General features: G+C 38.1%; 1 protein-coding gene across 3 annotated transcripts in view; it reads left to right on the top strand.

The window, feature by feature from the left end:
• The window catches only part of LOC149084976 (solute carrier family 35 member E2A-like), a 40,056-nt gene extending 23,880 nt beyond the window's left edge, over positions 1–16,176 (top strand). For all 3 annotated transcript variants that reach the window (XM_089232718.1, XM_089232720.1, XM_089232719.1), the window contains exon 7: positions 10,508–16,176. In XM_089232718.1, the coding sequence (XP_089088844.1) occupies positions 10,508–10,700 (193 nt within the window). In that variant the 3' untranslated portion in view covers positions 10,701–16,176. The remainder of the gene's footprint in view (positions 1–10,507) is intronic.
• The last annotated feature ends 2,567 nt before the right edge of the window (positions 16,177–18,743 follow it).

Raw genomic sequence — 18,743 nt, 5'->3', positions numbered from 1 at the left:
TGTCAACAGTAATGAAATTGTTTTGAAGGAAAGACAATTTTTTTCTGAATATTATGCCGAGGTGAACTCAGAAAGAAAAGTTAACTTGTTGCTGCCAAGAATCAAACCCAGTCATCTTGCAAACTGGACAAGCACTCCAACCATATACAGGAAGGATTGATCGTGTCTTCAGTGGTGTATATGGATGCTGCGCTCACCTATTTTGCCAGGGGACGGTTAGATTCCCGGCAAAGACAAGGTGACTCTTATTCCGGAGTTCACCTTGGCATAATATCCAGAAAAAAAAAATGTCTTTCTTTCATCTATTGGCCTGAGAAAGATAAATTCATCCCACTCTCAAAACTTGTTTTATTTTGCATATTTCTGAAAGAACAAACTTTTTCTAGCTATAACTGGGGAAAATGTTAAATTTTGTATTTTTGCCAAAATTGATTGATTGCACTTGAATATTGCCACTCTCATTTTTGGCCAGATTTATACCAATGTTTGTCACAAAATGTTTTTGTCAGATAGAAGAAGGGTTTAAAATGACTCTTCGCGCGCGCGCGCTCTTTCAATAAATTTTTACAGTTTTAGATTAATGTATCTTAGCACTATCAACTTTGATTTGAGTGTGCCATCAGAGCAGGGTTTAAGCTAGATAAAAATTCCTTTAGCAAAAAAGGGAAAATGGAAGAAAAGCTTTAGCAAAATGCTACAATGCTAATAATTTATGGTTGGATGTCTTCTCGTTTTGTACCTCCTGTATGCATTTTTGCGAAAGTGACTATTACTATCGCATTCTAAGATTTTCTTTCGCATTTTGCGGAAAATGCGACCGTAGCTTAAACCCTGCATCAGAGGAAGTTCATAGATGAAATAAGATGATCATTTTTGTTGCACCATGGTCATTTTCTGCACGCAAGGGCTAATTAGCCTCATCATCATTCTGTGGTGTCCCAAGCGGGTAGAGCTGAGGCAATTTTGTCTATTGCTCTGACACCAAGTAGTATAACATTAATTGTGGATCACACATGTAGGTGTGAAGTAACAGCATACTATGGAAATTTCCCAGAGGTTTTGCAACAGCGTTGGGAATGGTATGGTAACTGTTACCATTTTACTGAACTCCTGTATGTGGGAAATTATAGTATAACTGCAACCGGTAAAGGCCATATCTAAATAAATGAAGAGGCTGCTCCTGTCTGTGATGCTCTTTTTAAGAAAAGAAGTAGAAGATGTATCCTAGGGGGGGGGGGGGGATATAGCCAAGAACTCAACATGAAGTTATTGGAAAATAACACATGAGAGTTCAAGTTAGAGCAGAGAATTAATACTCACCATGGTCCAGGTGTTTAGTATAATTAAGAAAATTTATCAAGTTGTAAATGCTCTGGCTGCATTTACTACTTCACTTGGTGTCACCTGATGATCACCAAAGTACTTCCTTCTCGAGATAGAGAAGGCGGGACATCATCCCACATAGTGAAGTGTAGTTTCATCTTCCTCTCCCCACACAGGACAAATGGGTGAGTCTTCATAGCCACAGTTGTGTAGGTGTTTTGCTAGGTTAGCATCACCAGTGATGATCTGTATAACCTGTTGAATCTGTTTTCTATTCAGTGAAAGAAGTTTTTGGCAATATTTGATTTGATTCCCAAGGCCAGTTTTGCCTGTCTGCGGTACTGCCTCGAGTTCCATTGCTGATAATGTTTATTTTATATCCATTGTCTGACATCTCCTTTTATGGTTGACATTGAAACAGGATAGAAAGGTTCAGATCCAGATAGCTTCAAGTTCGCTGCCTCTTTGGCTATCTGGTCTGCAAGTTCGTTTCCCTGGAAATTTAAATGTCCAGGAATCCAGTAAAGGTTGATGTTGTTGTCAAGTGCTACTAAGTTATTCAACATATCAGTTCAGTAGTTGGCACACAGTTGAAATTTGAAAAAGTTGTCAAAAGCCATTAATGCTGCTTGGCTATCAAATAAAATAATGATTTGTTTGTTTTGATACCCTTTAGCAATAAGGTTTCCATCTAGCATGGCTATTGCAAGTACTTCAGCTTGGAAAACTGTAGTCGTTTCACCAAGATACAGATGTATCTTATGGTAGTTATGATCCACTCTAGAGATGCAGAAGATTGCTCTAGCCCCAGTTTTGGTTATCCTGGAGCCATCAGTGTAGCATTCGATAGTTCCAGTCGGGATGTTATAAATTATGTCAGCAATTTTGTTTCTCCCGAGTATGTGTGAATAGTGTAATTTTTAGTAAATTTTTTTTTTCGAACAGGAGTCTTTCGGCATTAGTAGCGAAGGAATTTCTACTTTACCCAGTAGACAGTTGTCAAAATGGTTTTTAAAATAGGGTTTGCGTCCTATATAGGGTTGGTTGCACCAGGTAGTTTTTTTTCAAGCCTGTGCATGGTCTTAAAAGCTTCTCCTTGTAGATAACATCTTAGAGGTGGCAGCTTGAGAGCAGTTTTGAGGGAAATTGAAGGGGAGCTGGGTAGAGCTCCTATGATCAGAATACATGCTAATCTTTGCACTTTTTGTAGGACAGTCCCATAAGAGGTCTTTACTAACTCCTGATGCCATACCACACATCCATAGCTCAGCATTGGGTGTACAATAGCGATATAAATCCACTAGGTGGTTTTAGGGTTTAAACCCCAGGTTTTACCAATAATTCTTTTGCATAGCATAAGTATATTAGTGGCCGGTTTAGCTCTCTCTTAAATATGGAATTTCCATGAGATCTTAGAGTCCAAATGGCATCCAAGGTATTTCACTTTGTCACATGTAGGAAGATCTTGTCCCTTGAGGGTTAGATTTCCAAGTTCCCATTTTCTGTTCCATGAAAATACCACTAGTTTGGTTTTTCTGTAGAAAATACTAGTTGGTGTTTATCACCCCATCTATTAACAGAGAGTAAAATTTGTTGAGCAGATTCCCAATGTTGATAAATCATGCCCTTGGATGAGCATGACTAGATCTTCTGCATAAGCCTGAGTATATCCTGGTCCTTTTATTAGATCAGAGATCAAGGAGCTGAAGACTGTGTTCCATAAAAATGGAGAAATAATTCCCCCTTGTGGGTAACCTTTCCTGATAGTTCTTTCAGCTTGGGCATCAAGAACATGGGTAGTAATTGTTTGGTTCCTGAGCATATGATCAATCCATCTGATTATCATATGTGGAATGTTATAATCTATTAATGCCTTACATACAGAGTCGAAAGTAACGTGTGTGTTTCTCAAAGGCTCCAGAAAAATACCGATAGCAAATTGTCCATTGGTAATTGTGTTTTCAATTCTCCAGATCAATTAATGAAGAGCACAGAGTCAGTAGAGTACCCAGTGTTAAAACCATGCTGGTTCTCATTAATCTTGCCCATTAAATGGGGAATATTTTGAAGATGCCAAAGTATTTATCTTTCCAATAACTTCAGTTGAAAGGAAGATAATGTAATCATTCTGAAGGATGATTTATAATAGGTGTCTTTTCCTGGTTTTGGTAGCTTCTCCATACTTTAGGTATGTATCCTAAAGCTGGGCTGGCTTTGTAGAGACGAATCAAATTGTTGCCAATAACTGCCCATTCTTTTTGCAAAAAGATAGGGTATATTCCATCTGTGCCTGATGACTTGAAATGAGAGAATCCCCTCAAGGCTTTGGCGCATTTGTCATATTCAACTATCATGTTAGCTAGTAAGGTGTCTACTGGTTCCAAGGTAGGCCTAATCTGTTCACCAGAGTTTGATTTTGTAGGTTAATAATAACTAATATTTATTAGAATTATTTCACCAAGGTGATAATCCAGTAGACATTCAAGCGTCTCCGTTGGGCTGGTAGTAGTCTTCATCTGGTCATTCAATAACATTTATTTTATTATAGGAGAGGGCTAATTAGACCAGGACCTACAATTTTTTGCTGATTCTGAATGACAGCTTTTTTTTAATACTCATCGAGAGGTTGGTGCACTAACCCTTTGATGTGGGACTCCCTGCGGTAGCAATCTTTTTCTGTGGTTATGTTGCCATTTCTGTGTGAATAAGATGTTCATAGAGTATGCTCTGATATTTAACTAACTTAATATCAGAGATGCCACTGTAATTTACCTGGGTTCCGGGACCCAGGTTATTCAAAAAATCTGGGTCCCTTTTGAGTAAAAGGGGGTCCCTCTCGAAAAAAAATTATCTGGAAAAAAGTATGTCCCCCTCCCCATAATTCACTGGTATCTCTATGAATTTTTTTTCCAGCATGTCCCAGGTTTTTCATCACCTGCTTATATCTCTTCATTGGACAGCAGCAGGTCATGTTCTGGGTAGAAGAAGGAGGTATCTCTGTGAATCAAATGATTCATTTCTAAAAACATGTTCTATCCAAAGGTTAATTTACTTTCATTGTCTACTAGTAGGAAAAGCTTACAAAGAAGCCTGTTAATGATAATTAAACATATGGAATGTAGCACATATAACAAATCTACACCAAATATACAGTTGATCTTATAACATTCCTATTTAGAACATTTTTCCACTTAGTACAACTGATTTTCATGGTTTCAACTTTAAGTAATTCTTATTAAGATTTCCCATTTAAAGTGTTTCCTTACTTACAATGTTTTTTTATGATAGTTTTTTTTAAATCGTTATAAACAGGATCCACTGTAATTAAAAGTTATAGAGGCACACATTTATATATTTACTAATAAATCAATCTATAAATTCCCTTTGGATTGATTTTTCATTTCTTTAAAAAAATCTTAGCTCTTTCAATAATATCTTCTGATTTAAATTTAAAAAGCAAATGAGATTTTTTTCTCTCTCAGCACACACTCTCTAAGGCACTTATCTTCCGATTCTCTTACGAGCAAGGATTTCATACCAATTCTTGCAAAGCGATTTCCTGGTAGAATGATTTTATTTTCCCTCCCAGTTGGTCTACCACTCTGATCTGTCGCCATTTAACTGCCACATATTTTTACACATGAATATGGGAGCTATGTCAGATTTGTGTTGGTGAAACTCAAGTGTGTTTGTGTGTGCCCCAGCATTCAGCGTGTTTTGTGTTCAGTAGGTGTTGCCATCCATCTATCTAGGGCTTCAACTAGATACTTTCTCAAATGGGGCAAGCACACATTTCGGCACCCAGTGTAATGTAGAAGAAGCAGTTATAAAGGGTGAATTCGGCGCTCCCTCTAGTCCAGAACCTGGGAAGAACTAGACCCGCCTGCTCTCCCCCCCCCCCCAGTTGCGGCCCTGAATCTATCCTCCAAATTGGTTTTTCATGGATTTGAAATTTAATGTATACATGTTTGTGTTGTAGGTCTGTGTGATTTTCGTGGTGACCAGAGCTTTTTTCAAAGGAATAGCCCCAACCCGAAATTGGAAAACCTTAGAAAATCATATTTTTAGCCAATTATTAATATGCAATCACAGGTTCCAAACACGGATTTTCACCAAAGGCAAAATTGGGAGGGGGGGGGGGGGTTATAGAGGCATCCCCACCCCAAGAAAATGAAAAATATTTTTGTAGAAAATTAAAATATTGGAGAAAATAGTCTTTTATACTATGTTAATTTAAAATTCTTTTTGAGCGTTAATGATCCACAATTTCTGTGGAAGAAATCCTTCTGGCCCTCCTAAAGCCGATTCTGCATACACACCAGTGACTTTTGCGATGTGAAACGATGACTATAGTCCACAGATCACGAGAAGAACACTGGCTATGTCACGTCAGACGATTCTATTATTTACTTTTAGGTAAAGCAACTGCCCATCAAGAATAGCGCATTAGCTATGGCGCTTTCCCGTTTGGCGTCTTTAGCGCTATTTTGGCCTCCTAGAAATTTCACTAAAAGTGCCACGGCAGTGCTCTCGATAACGTCGTCATTGCAGTGTTTTTGTTGTGTAAACACCAGCTGTTCGACAGTGTCGTCTTAAGGCATTGTCGTATTAGATTCACAAAAATAAGATCTGGTTGAAATTTTCCAGAATTTATGTGGTAGGGCCTCAGAAAAATCACTTGGCCTGGGAAAGCCTGTGATGCTCTTAAGACGGCCCGGCTGCTCGAGCACTTACGGCACATTATTTTAATACAAAAATATATTTTTTATTCCGCAGAAGGGGTCGAAAACTCCATTCTTTTTTTAATAATCAGTTCCATGCTTCAAGCTGAAGCCAAACACTGCCTGTATAAAACATTTTCGACCATGGCCCCCAGAAGGATGGGCTACTACACAGCACACCAACTCCGGTCATATATCGCCATACGGTAATTTCCAACCAGTGGAGTTGGGTGGGAAATGAAGGTCCCATCCATCAGTGGTCGCCCTAGGCCATCACCACCTAGAGATAGAAGGTCTCTGCAGTGTTTGCCATAAACGTCATTCAGACTACCTAGCAAGTTTGCCACATTTTGAAACACAGCATCCTATTTCGTTTCTTCTTATTTTGGCGTAGAATATACCTGATTGACTCACAAATACTGCATAGTGATTGGATGTGAGGCATAAAAATCGCCAGTTCTGAGCCCAATCATTTCTTTTCCTCGCAACGATGATACTGGCATGAGCAGGGAATTTTTTTCCCCTGAATATTCTGAGGGAAAATGGACTACTTACTTGACGTTACAAGCAGAGTGCGAAGTCATTCTATCTCTAGGTGGTGATGCCTAGGCTCGGTAGGTAAAGAACTTGCTTCGAATGTTCTATGCCCAGATTCGAACCCATGGACCTTGATGGTAACCTTCGTAGTGGCAGACGAGCTGAAGACGAAGGATGGGCTGACAAAATCCAGCCTATAGGAGAATTCTTATAATTTTCTTCTTTTTTTTTCCACACTGTAAATTCAGAATGGACAGCCAGTGAGAGATCCCAGCCAGGATCCCTGCTGCAGCATGAGAGGATCATTCTTCCGATGCCCTTAAGCATGGCCCCCACATCTTGAAGCCGGGCTCTCAGATTGGAATCTTCGACGGGTCACTCTAAAATGAATTTATAGTTGTAAAAAATGATTAGAATCATCCAGGGCCCCAGGGCTGGATCCCTGTCAGCCCTGCCCTTGGGGGGACATGACCTTAAGGTGGCTATAGCCGTAACTGCAAACTTGACAAGCAGGCATGCTCAATCTTTTTATTTGTCACTACTGCATTTATCACCTGTTTAAAAAGCCCATATGAGTTGCTTCTGTCGAGAAAGTAAAAAAGGAAAAAAGACGATGATATGGCTATAAGAGAAGGTAAACAGAAGAAGAAAGGCTAATTGCTAGCAGGTGGCATTCTCTTGCTGCAGTATAGAAATTAAACTGAAGAAAATGCCATATAATTTACAGTAGTAATAAGTTATTATTATTATATTAATAATACTCCTTTTGTATTAAATTATTAATTTAAAGTAATTTTACTCCCTCTATTACACTGGTGTAAGAAATTAAGAGAACTGCAGACTTGGTCGATTATTTCTAGAACTACTGTACCGATTTTAATGAAATTTGATATGTACATACATTGATACAATACAAAACAAATAACCGTTCAATAATTGTAATACACACGCATGATCATGCCTAACACTCATTGGAGTCGGAAGGTATGAAACAGTGGTTGCAGAATAAATAAAAAAATGGGTTAATAGATGGGTTAATAGGGGGTATGGTCCCCTCTTACAGATATACAGGTCTCGCAGCGTGATTTCATACTTAAAATAAGGCAGTTTATCATTTCCTGTGGCAATTGGTCCCACTCGTTTAGCAACGCTGTTTTCATTCCCTGGATGGTTCACGGAGGGGGGTTGCGAGTTGCAATTGCCCTCTCCAGAGCGCCCCAGACATGCTCTATAGGGTTGAGGTCTGGGGATCTGGCTGGCCAATCCATCCGGCGAATATCCTCACTCTCTAGAAAATAGTCGAGCAGAAGAGCTCTATGTGGCCTCGCATTATCGTCCATTAAAATGAACTCAGGGCCAACTGCACCCCTGAAAAGGCAAACATAGGGCTCCAAGACCTCATCCCTATACCTCACACCAGTCACAGTGCCTCTTTCAAAGACATGGAGAGGTGTGCGGCCATCCAACATGATGCCTGCCCAGACCATTAAACCTCCTTCACAATAATGGTCGATTTTGCAGACATTGGAGGGTAGGTAGCGGGTCCCTGGTTATCTCCATATGAACATACTTAGAATCGGTGCTTAGGCTAAACCGGGACTCATGAGTGAAGAGAACGGTTGCCCATTGATCCATACTCCAATCTCTATGCTCTCTGCACCATGATAAACGGATTCTCCTGTCCGTAGAAGTGAGCGGGACGCAAACAGCAGGTCTTCTTGCAAACAACCCTCTCTCATGAAGTCTTTTGGAAACAGTCACCCTTGATACATGGGTTCCTGTGGCTGCATACAAGTCACGAGAGAGCTGAGAAGCTGTAGCACTCCTGTTATGCCTCGCTATAATCGACAAATGGCGTCTTCTCTGGCTGTCATGACTCTTGGACGACCTTGCCCAGGCTTTCTCTCGATGGATCCGGTATCCTGGAACTGTTTCCATAAGTTACACACGACGCTGGGCGTTAAATTGAACTCTCTACAAATCTGTACTTGGGATTGGCCTGCTTCTAGCCTCCCCACAATTCGCCACCTCATTCCATCATCTAAACGTTGGTGGTTACTCATTTTTACTGTTACAATTTGAAATTAACCGATTGCTGCAAAATAACACCAAGAAATTCACCGAGGTGTGCTAGCGAACGAAATGCATCTTAACTTACGCGCGCTTATAAAGCCTGTTTCTCTACTGGCTCCGCCTACACACACGTGTACGCTTACGTATTTGCATACAAGATTTGCATTTTTGTCTAGAAGCAGTGGATTTACATTTAGTTCAGTTCTTTTCATGAAATTCAATAAAATATGCAAATTCTCTTAATTTATTTCACCAGTGTACTAAATGATCACTACTCCATACGAATTTTTTTCTGTATCAAATATTTTAGTTCAAAATATTAAATTTAATAAAAATTCAAATTTTTTAAATTAAAAAATTTAATTTACTTCCAAAATTTATAACAATTTTCGAGTACATCTTTTAACAAACACCAACACAAAAAGCATAGCTCACTCAAGCGTGAAGACTGACTGAGTTCACTGAAGCGTGAAGAATACCCTCATAACAGAGAGAACCGATTTCCACCAAGACAGCCTTTACTGGCGGATAATTTTTATCCTTTTGCCGTGCCGAAATGGACCCTCTGCAGAGAGGGGGGTTCGCGTAACTCTTCTCGTGATCTGAGGACTATACAGCATAGCAGCTAGATGACAAAATTGAATATTCAAGGTAGAGTTTTTACAGATTCACTTTTTTTTTTGAATGATCTCGGAAAATCTTTTACACTTTGAACAGGCGTCCCAAATCCTTTATGATATTTCGAAAATGTGCATTCGCAATCTTGTAAACACAAGGTGAATTTATGGCATATAGACGCTGTCTTTGAATGCCGGCAGATAGCTGCGAAACTTCCTTAATTCGCGATATATAACCAGAGGAGAGAAAATCTGTAGGGGAGTAAAAACTCAGAAATTCTCTTTGAAAATTCTGTACACGGCCCCTCATTAAGGGAAACTAAATATCTTCAACAACCTGTATGTATATCAATACAGTACAGTACAGTATACAAAGTAGCAAAACCACTTTTTCAGGGTCACGTGCGATCGTGATAAGAAGGAAAAAAACGTTGTGTAGGTTTTCTCTCTATTTTTTTTCATCTTGGAACTAGGAGAGAATGCGCTCCGGAAGACGCTGAGAAAATTTTTTTATGCTTCCTTTCCCGAAATTTCGGGTATTTGATGCGTTATAGCATGTCAACACAGGGCTGTAACTGGGGGGGGGGTGCAGGCAGGTCTGGTGCCCTGGGCACTGTACTAGAGAGGGTGCAAATTTCACTCTTTAATCTCTCCTTCAATATTATGAGGGGGTGCCAAAATACATACTTGCCCCGGCTGACCAAGCATCTAGTTGCAGCCCTGCGTTAATGACATCTCTGTTAATATTGTTGCACAATATTGCAGAGCTAGCAAAAACACAGATCACAACACTTTCTCATGAGGTATGTAAAAGTGCATACAAGATGTAAAGCATCAAGTGCTTCCCCTTTATGTCTGTTTTAGTCCTGCTGGAAGAGAGTAAATTAGGTCACATTCTTTTCTATTGCTCTGAAATCTGATCTTTATGTATTATTTAAAAAATATTCAAAAAGGAACTACTACCAAGCATTACTCAAAGAGAAATGCTTTTTCGTTCTGAATTTACAAACAAAGATTTTAAGTAAAAATTGTCATCTGCTATCCAAATGCTGATTTTGAGCAAAAAAATTTTGTTTCAAATTGATTCAAGTGCACACCATTCAAGTGCACAGAAGTGGTTGATATGAAAAGACATGCTTAATTTATGTGAAGTTTTTCAGTATGTTTGAATATTCTGTTTTGCTATTGTAGTTATATATTTTGCTGAAATCGTGTCAAATGTATATAATTTTCTAGTGTTGCCAATACTGTGAAGCGAGCTCTCATGATATGGCTATCTGTCCTTGTGTTTGGGAACAAAGTCACTTTCCTGAGTGGTCTAGGTACTTCCATTGTGATATTTGGAGTGTTTTTGTACATCAAAGCAAGACAGATTGCACCTTCTCTTCTTCTACCTCCTAAAGAAGAGAAAACAGTCCATAAAGTGTAGAGACATGTGATAGTAAAAGACATGCACAGCATGATATCCATTCCAGTGCCTTTTTATGTGGCATCATATTGCAGATACCATTGTTTTTACATTAGTCATAATTTATATTAAAGAAAAGTGTTCATCTGTGCTTTTCCCTCATGTTGTGTTCTTCTAATCATTTTCAGAGGAAACTAATCATGAAATTACATTTGTTTTTAAAAAAGCGTTGTGGAATCTTGTTTTAATTTATTTTAAACTTTTTATCTAATTATCTAAACTTTTTTTAATTTATTTTGTCGTTAAGTATGAAGTTTGCTGCTTTTTTTTAAATGAGACAAATAGAAAAAATAACATTTTATTTCCCAAAGTGCAGTCAAATCTTGATAATTGAATACATAAAGTCTGATGAAAAACTGAGTTATCAGTAGTTTGACTCATCTAACTATCCATAAAACATTGACTTGAACAAATATTCAACTCATCAGAATTTGAATTGTAATAAACTGAATTCAAGATCTTGAATTGTAAGTGCCAGTTACCTTTAGGTCATTGATTACTTTCACAGAATTTTCGCTGCCAGTATAAAAGGAACAAAGTTGCAGTATTGGGTGAGTAGTGAAGATTTTTGGATTCCTTTTGGAAGACATTTTTCTGTATTACTACCATTCAAAATAAATCTAGCAGCAGAAAAGTCTGATATATATTATAGGTTTATGAAGATTTTCCATTTATCACTCTTGAAGACTTGAACTGCAACTCTAAATTTCGGAGTTAAACAACCAAAAGTATCACCAACAGATTTCTCTTAAAGTCAAGTTCCAGGCTGTGTTTAGCTGCTTCATTCAAGTGAATGATATAATGAATGATATGCTTCTGATTTGTGTTACAGAATATTATTTTCATACATTAATTACAATATCATCCTAAAATGTCTGGAATGGCAAGAGCTCAGAAAATCAGGATTTCAAGTGTTGTCATTTCTGATTATCATTCAGTTCATGCAACATCTATTCATCATTTAGGTTTTCTAATTTTTTGACTGGCTGAAATCAGGCAAAGTTGTAGTTTGGGACAAATAGAATTTTAGTTTTTATTAGACTTTGTTTTCTGACTGTGGGACAAATGTTCTCTGTAATTTAATTTTATATTCACATCTTACCAGGGTTCTCGCTGTCTTTTTGTTAACTAATTGTAGCAATTTGGCTGATCAGACAAAAACAGATTGTATCCAAATTGGGAAAAATCCCTTTTAATTGACCTAGAAAATTTCTCATTATAATGCATGTATTAGCTTACCATATTCTATTGTAACCAAAATGAGACATCAAGCGTGCCATTACCAGTTTGCAAAAACATTCACCAATTATTGCCCCTACAAGCAGGTTGAATTATCTGTCATTATTGTGGGCACATAGAGAGAAAAAAGACTATCCTGTCAAATGAGTTGTTCTATTAACTGATCATGTATAAACACATGGACCTATCAGAACCACCATCCCCTTACAATTCAGGCAAGTTTGATAACCAATGCACCATAACCATAGAATCAGCAATAACTGGAGCATATATACAGTCAAACTTGTGTCCTTACAATCAAGGTCATAACACTCAGCTATGACATCAGAAACTCCAAAATTCCAAACTAAAGTCCAGAAATAGGTTACCGAAAAAATAACCATAGAATGAAAGATACAAAATGAAGACAATGCTAGGGCCATGTCTAATGGTTTCATTAATAGCATTTATAATCCCAGTGTCAAAGCCCTCAAAATCTCTGCCTTCAACACAATCTGGCCACAATATTCTCCAAGCCAAATTCATAGTTCTGTAAAATATTTGCTGCTAAGGTTTGTTAATGATAGCAAATGCAATACAAAATTTGCTATATGGATGTAGAAATATTAAAATATTATTTTAAGAAGTCATTGAGACTTATTTTATGCCCAAAAAGTATAGTAAAATATCTTTGAAAAAGTTCTCTGATGTAGAGCTGCTAGTAGATTGAAATGACCTGCTGATCCATGGATCACTGACTGGATAATAGGAGTCATATTTGAAGGCGTGACTATTACTCAGATGAAATCAAATTCTTCCACTAATTCTTCTCTCAAATAATAAAAATAGCCATGCAGAACCACAGACGCGAAGACACTTTTTTGAAAATAAGACCGAGCATTCTGTTAGCTTTTTTTTTACCACTGCTGAACAATATTCAGAAAACCTAAGCTGCGCGTCAATGACGATTCCCAAATCGGTTGCCCTAGTTGCATCCGGGATAGTGACCCCATTCAACTTATAAGAGAAACGTGGGTTGTTCAAACGAAAATAAGTGACCATGCACTTGTCAACGCTAAAATTCATGCTCCATTCATTTGCCCATGCTGCAATCCTGTTAAAGTCAGTCTGGAGCAACTCCCTATCGCTTTGATTCCTGATTACCCCCCATTAGTCATCTGCGAATTTGCTAGCAATCCCGTCGATACCCTGATCAAGTTTATTGATAAAAAGTACAAAAAGTATGGGGCCAAGGACACTTCCTTGAGGAACTCCACTTCTGATGCTTGTCCAACCAGAGAATTCCCCGTTCACCATAACTTGTTGTGACCTATCTCGTAACCATGATTCTATCCAATTCAACAAGTTACCCCCAATCGCAATCTCGTGTAAATGCTTCAAGAGTTTACCACGTTGGGCCCGATCGAATGCCTTCTGGAAATCAAGGTAAACAACATCTACATTTTTGCCCTTACCTAAAGCTTTCATCACATGATCATAGAAGCGAAGGAGGTTAGTCACACATGACTTCTCCTTCCTGAACCCATGCTGATTATCGGACAATACATTATTTTCTTCTATCCACTTCACCAATTGCTTTTTGATAATCTCTAAAATTTTAGAGAGTGAGCCAAACTCACTGGACGATAATTGGACACAGCCTCTCTACTAACCTTTTTAAATATTGGAACAACATTAGCAAGTTTCTAATTCCTTGGAACAATACCCTCAGCAACACTACTCCTGTACATCTGCGGGACTGGCCCGAACAATTCATTAGCACATTCCCTAAGGACCCTAGGATAGATATCATGTGGTCCTGGTACTTTGCGCGCACATGCATTTTTTATAAGATTTAGGACCTCCACATCTTCCATTTGAATATCGTTGAGGATTTTATTACTCCATGCAACACCTGTGCATGGAATATCATATTCTGTATTAAAAATGCAAGTTGGTTTACCATGAAGCACCAGAATCGCAATGCATTTCTGTTTGTCATTAAACTGAGTTACCCAGTTCCACAGTAGTTGTCTGCAAAGCAGTGACAGATAGGAATGCTAACAATGTGTCTTTGTTTTCTCATCTCTTTCAGACCCAGTACTCATGTATGTGGGGTTTTTTAACCCTGGGGAGTTAAGCCCTGTCTTCAATGATAAAACACTCATAATCCTTGAAGTCTGGGCTGAAGTCAAAAAAAGAATATCTACAGTGAGAAAAAAAGAAAACCCCCCCTTTTTTTTTCTTGTGCATACTTGGTCTGAAAGGGTTATTGTAGAAAAGAATCATTTTTGGAACAAATTGTAGGTAGAAATAGGTTCTTATCCTTAATGAAGCATTAACAAACACACTATCTTTCATCATGATAATTCTAGACCTTGTGCTACTTTAATCTCAACAAAACTCACTGGATTTTGGTTTTAAAGTTTCGCCTAGTCCAGTGAATTTCCCTAACCTTGTTCATTCATGCTACCACTCTTTTCAATCATTACAGAATTCCTTTGCTCTGCAAACTTTAGATGATATAGAAATGGGTTTCCAACTGGTGTTCCACAGACCCTTGGGTTTTGTAAGAACTTTTTTTAGGGATTCTGCAGTATCAACAGTGTGCATTCATTGTTGTGCAATAATATCTGCACCTGATGGGTAAATCTACAATCAGACAGATGGCTAAAAGTCGAAACACGTATATCAATTACTTGAAAGCATAGGCATGCTACTTTTTTTCTCATTTTGTTTGTTTGTTTTTTTGCCTATTTTTTCTACCTGAAAAATGGGTGGAATTTTGCACTTACCTAATATCTTTTGAAAATATTTTGAAAGTATAATGATCATATATAGATAAAAATATGCTAATTTTCAAATACTTCTTTTTATCTTTTGTTTTTATTCTTTACTCAAATAATTATTGTTCAGACAAACCCTTTTTCTATTGTAGTGTGGGTTTTGCACTGCAATAGAATGTATTTATACACAAAAAAATGCATGTTTGTTATAATGTTATCATTTTTGATGTTTATAAAATTGTTTGTGGATAATTTTCATAAGAGTTTTTATGAATCTTTAAGATGTAACGTATGTGCAATTTTGGAGGGTAATCATACTGTATGTACAGTGGAGCCTTTCATGATAGGCAACTACCATTAGTGGACACTTTTTAAATCCCATGGAATAAGGATTCAAAGTATTTCACACCACCTATTACGACAAAATTTTCAGTCCCATGGGTGTCAGTTATAGAGAGGTTCCACGGTATATATATTTACACACAATACTCCATGTTTTGGAGGTTTTCTTCCATTATATTTCTAATTCCGTGTATTGCTTGTGTACCCAACAAAACTTGGTTATGCATTCCATTTTTTTTTCAAAACTTTGTCGAAGATGACCTTAAAATAACATAGAAAACTATGCTATGTTTTACACATATGATGATTGCCACATTGCCCCCACATCCTGGAGCAGGGCCCTTAGGCTAGAATATTTTGTGGGCCCCCCAGACCAGACTTTCACGGGCCCCCTTTATGATGAATTTATATCTTGAAAAAACATAAAATGATGAGAATCATCTCCTGGGCCCCAGGGCTGGAGCCCTGTCAGCCCTACCCTTGTGGGGGCCACAGATATAAAAATTTGTGTTTTGTGGTCTTTATTTCTTTGTATGAGTAGAAATAGAGAGATTATAGCTGAAATATGTTTTGATAGGGTTTTTCTTAATATACTGTTCTTGTACCTAGGTATTATGGGTAAGCAAAACAGCTTTACAGCTTTTCTCCCTCTCTTGTATCTACTACGTAATCAAATTGTCTTTTGTCAAGTGTAAGTGATAATTGTATTTTCAGTCAATATCAGTACTTCCTGCTTATATCTCTATTAGACTTGTGCTGGGTATTTATGTGTAGCAAAACCTCCATGTTGTGTGTGTTAGTATGTAGTATAATCTGTTGGGACACAAATGTTAAAATAATTCACCACAAAGAGCATGGTGCAATTCACTAGTGTATTTCCATATATGGGATAGGAATTTGTTGGGTTGCTTGAGTTACAAATACCAAAGAGATATCAGAATTTTCAAATGTTATTTTCTGTTACTGCCACTTGACAGGAATTTTGTTAATACTGTACTTGTTTTATGACATGTTACTGTAGTTGTTTTATTTTGTTTACATTCTATGTATGTGTCTGTTGAGAGAGAATAAATATTGATGTTCGTTCTGCAGTTTTTGTGTTTGTAATTTTAAATATAACATGGAATGTACTTTATTGGTTTTGCAAAACACCATCAGCTATAAAACTTTTTCTTGAAGTACCCTGAAATTAGTAGTTTGTCCACTCTACCGCACGCAAATACAGTAGTTAGTACTCGGCGTGGCATCGAATCAAAAAGCGATTTGACGACTGTCTGATGTCATTCCATGATGCCTTTCAATATGCTCTTTCATATCGTCCATTGTTGCAGGTTGTCCGTTGTGATCGCATGATCAGATTCCACAAATTTTTAATAAGTGACAAATCTGACGAGTGTGCAGGCTGAGGAAGAAGTTCGACACATTTAAAGATCTGTTGAACTACTTTGTTACGTGAGAACGAGAATTTTCCTGTTGAAAACTGAGTCACTGAAAGTAGGACTAGTGTTCAGCTTCTATAAAATGTCACTGGCATACCTCTTTCTATTCAATGTAACTGGGATGCGTTCATAGAAGCATAGGCGTATGTAGAATTTTCTCGAAGGGGGGGGGGGGTTTACGTTTTTTCCTGTAAAATAACCCTATAATCTCGGCTTGAGGGGGTTAGAAGCTCCCCCCCCCCCTGCGTACGCCAATGCATATAGCTACATAACGTTTGGACTCCGCCGTTTTGACGTGAGTAATCTGCGCATTGTTTTGACACGAGGAGAAAGGATGAAGCATTCATTTCATTGCAAGCATTGGTCATTGCAACATCTGTTTTTGTTTATATCAACATGGCTGAAGTAGTATTATCAAAGCGCAACAAAGAAATTTTTGCACGTGACGGTCAGCTTTATTGGTTCGATAGATACGTTGCTAACGAAACTAAGAAAGCCTCTCAACGTTCTAGAAGGCTTGGGAATGGCAACAAGTACCGAGGGAGAGTTTACACCGATACCGATAATAATTTCTTGCAGATAGTTTCCGCTGCTATATGCTTATAACTTGATATTGTGATATATATATATCATGCAATATTTTATATTCATTTTATTATTGATATATTTGGAATAAATATTAATTAAATAAGACTATAATTAATTACAGCTAAATTTTAGTATTCGTAAACTTATTATTAAAGAATAATTAAGTATTTTGTAATGAACCAAACATCCGACGGCCAAACGATCTGCTTTCCGTTCATAGGTATACGATTTTCCCCCATTAGGGGGGAGGGGGTTCCCCCTTGAAAAAAAATCACTGAAATCTCGACACAAGAAGAGTACTAATCCTCCCCCCACCCAATTGCGTACGCCAGTGATGCGTATCAGACGATTTCGTGAATGATATTTAATACTTCACTCTATACTATCACGCTGGACGTTTGTCTAGTATGGCGTTCCTAAATACAGTTTTCGCGGTACCTCTCACCACGTCACTTGCGAGCATGAGCATGGATTGAACCTAGACTCGTCCGAAAATGTGATTTGTCTCTCTTTAGTTATCCAGTGGCTTCGTTCTCTACTCCATCGTAGTCATTGCCACTTCTGATCAAGAGTCACTGCAATCGAAGCGAAGGGCAAAGGCCATGAAATTTCTTGCTACCAATCAATAAGGAACAGTGCTTGAGGGCATCAACCGTTTTGTTTTCGTGTTTTATTGTTTAACCAGTGTTGTAGAAGAGGCTGAACGAATCAAGTACCATCAACGAATTTCATGTACCATCCAGGGCCGTCTTAAGAGCATCGGGGGCCCCCGGGCCAAGTGGTTTTTCTGAGGCCCTAACTGGTAAATTCTAGAAATTTTTTACCGGATCTTATTTTTGTGAGGCCCCTTTTCTCTTGAGGCCCCCGGGTGGGCTCATGCGTTAAGACGGCACTGGTACCATCGTGAGCATTTTGGCACCAGAACCCCCTTCGACATCTTGTCGTACCTTCATCTGATGATACACCAATGACATAGCACTTCAGTGCCACGTCCTCTTTACCCGAATCTAGAACTTTTGAAGTATTTTTATAAGCATTTTATACCAAAGAAGAGTCTTCGGCTGTTATGTTTGGCGACTATCGCCAAAGGCTTGGATGATTTGGTTCAAACAGCATAATCCGTTTTGTCGACTTATCAAAAAAGTAAAGCATATAAGTAATAATCAAATCTTCTTTTTTTTTTCAAGCCGAGCACAACTCAGGTCTATCGCCATGGGCAATTTACTACCTAGTGAGTTGTGCCGGAAGTGTAAGTATGTGTACCTAACAGTCTGAGTGCGTATCTAGTGTTGTGTATGATTTTTCAGTGCTGCCATCTATATCTCAGAAGTGAAGTGTAATGACTGAATATTTGTACTGTTTGTAGGACTGTTGCTCTCTGTGGCGAGACTTTTTAACGGGGAGATCGGCTCGCATTTGCGTCTTGAAGTTGGGAACCACAGAAACCCAACTTCAGCCGACCACTACTGTGGTGACGGTGGGGCTCGAATAATCAAATCTATTAATAAAAATCAAAGAAATAAGTTGTGTATAAAAAAAGTAATGTGAAAAGAAAAAATACAAAGGTAATGTAGATGCAGTTGTTGGCCATACGGGATGCTGCATTGCAGCTTAGTTTATTTTTAGGAAAG

The sequence above is a fragment of the Pholcus phalangioides genome, unplaced genomic scaffold, assembly GCF_987345545.1.
Source record: "Pholcus phalangioides strain wild (caught in Gottingen) unplaced genomic scaffold, Ppha-v1.0 ptg000007l_1, whole genome shotgun sequence".
In the NCBI taxonomy this organism is placed as follows: domain Eukaryota; kingdom Metazoa; phylum Arthropoda; class Arachnida; order Araneae; family Pholcidae; genus Pholcus; species Pholcus phalangioides.
Note: the sequence above shows the minus strand (reverse complement) of the source record. Positions and strands in the feature narration are given on the sequence as shown.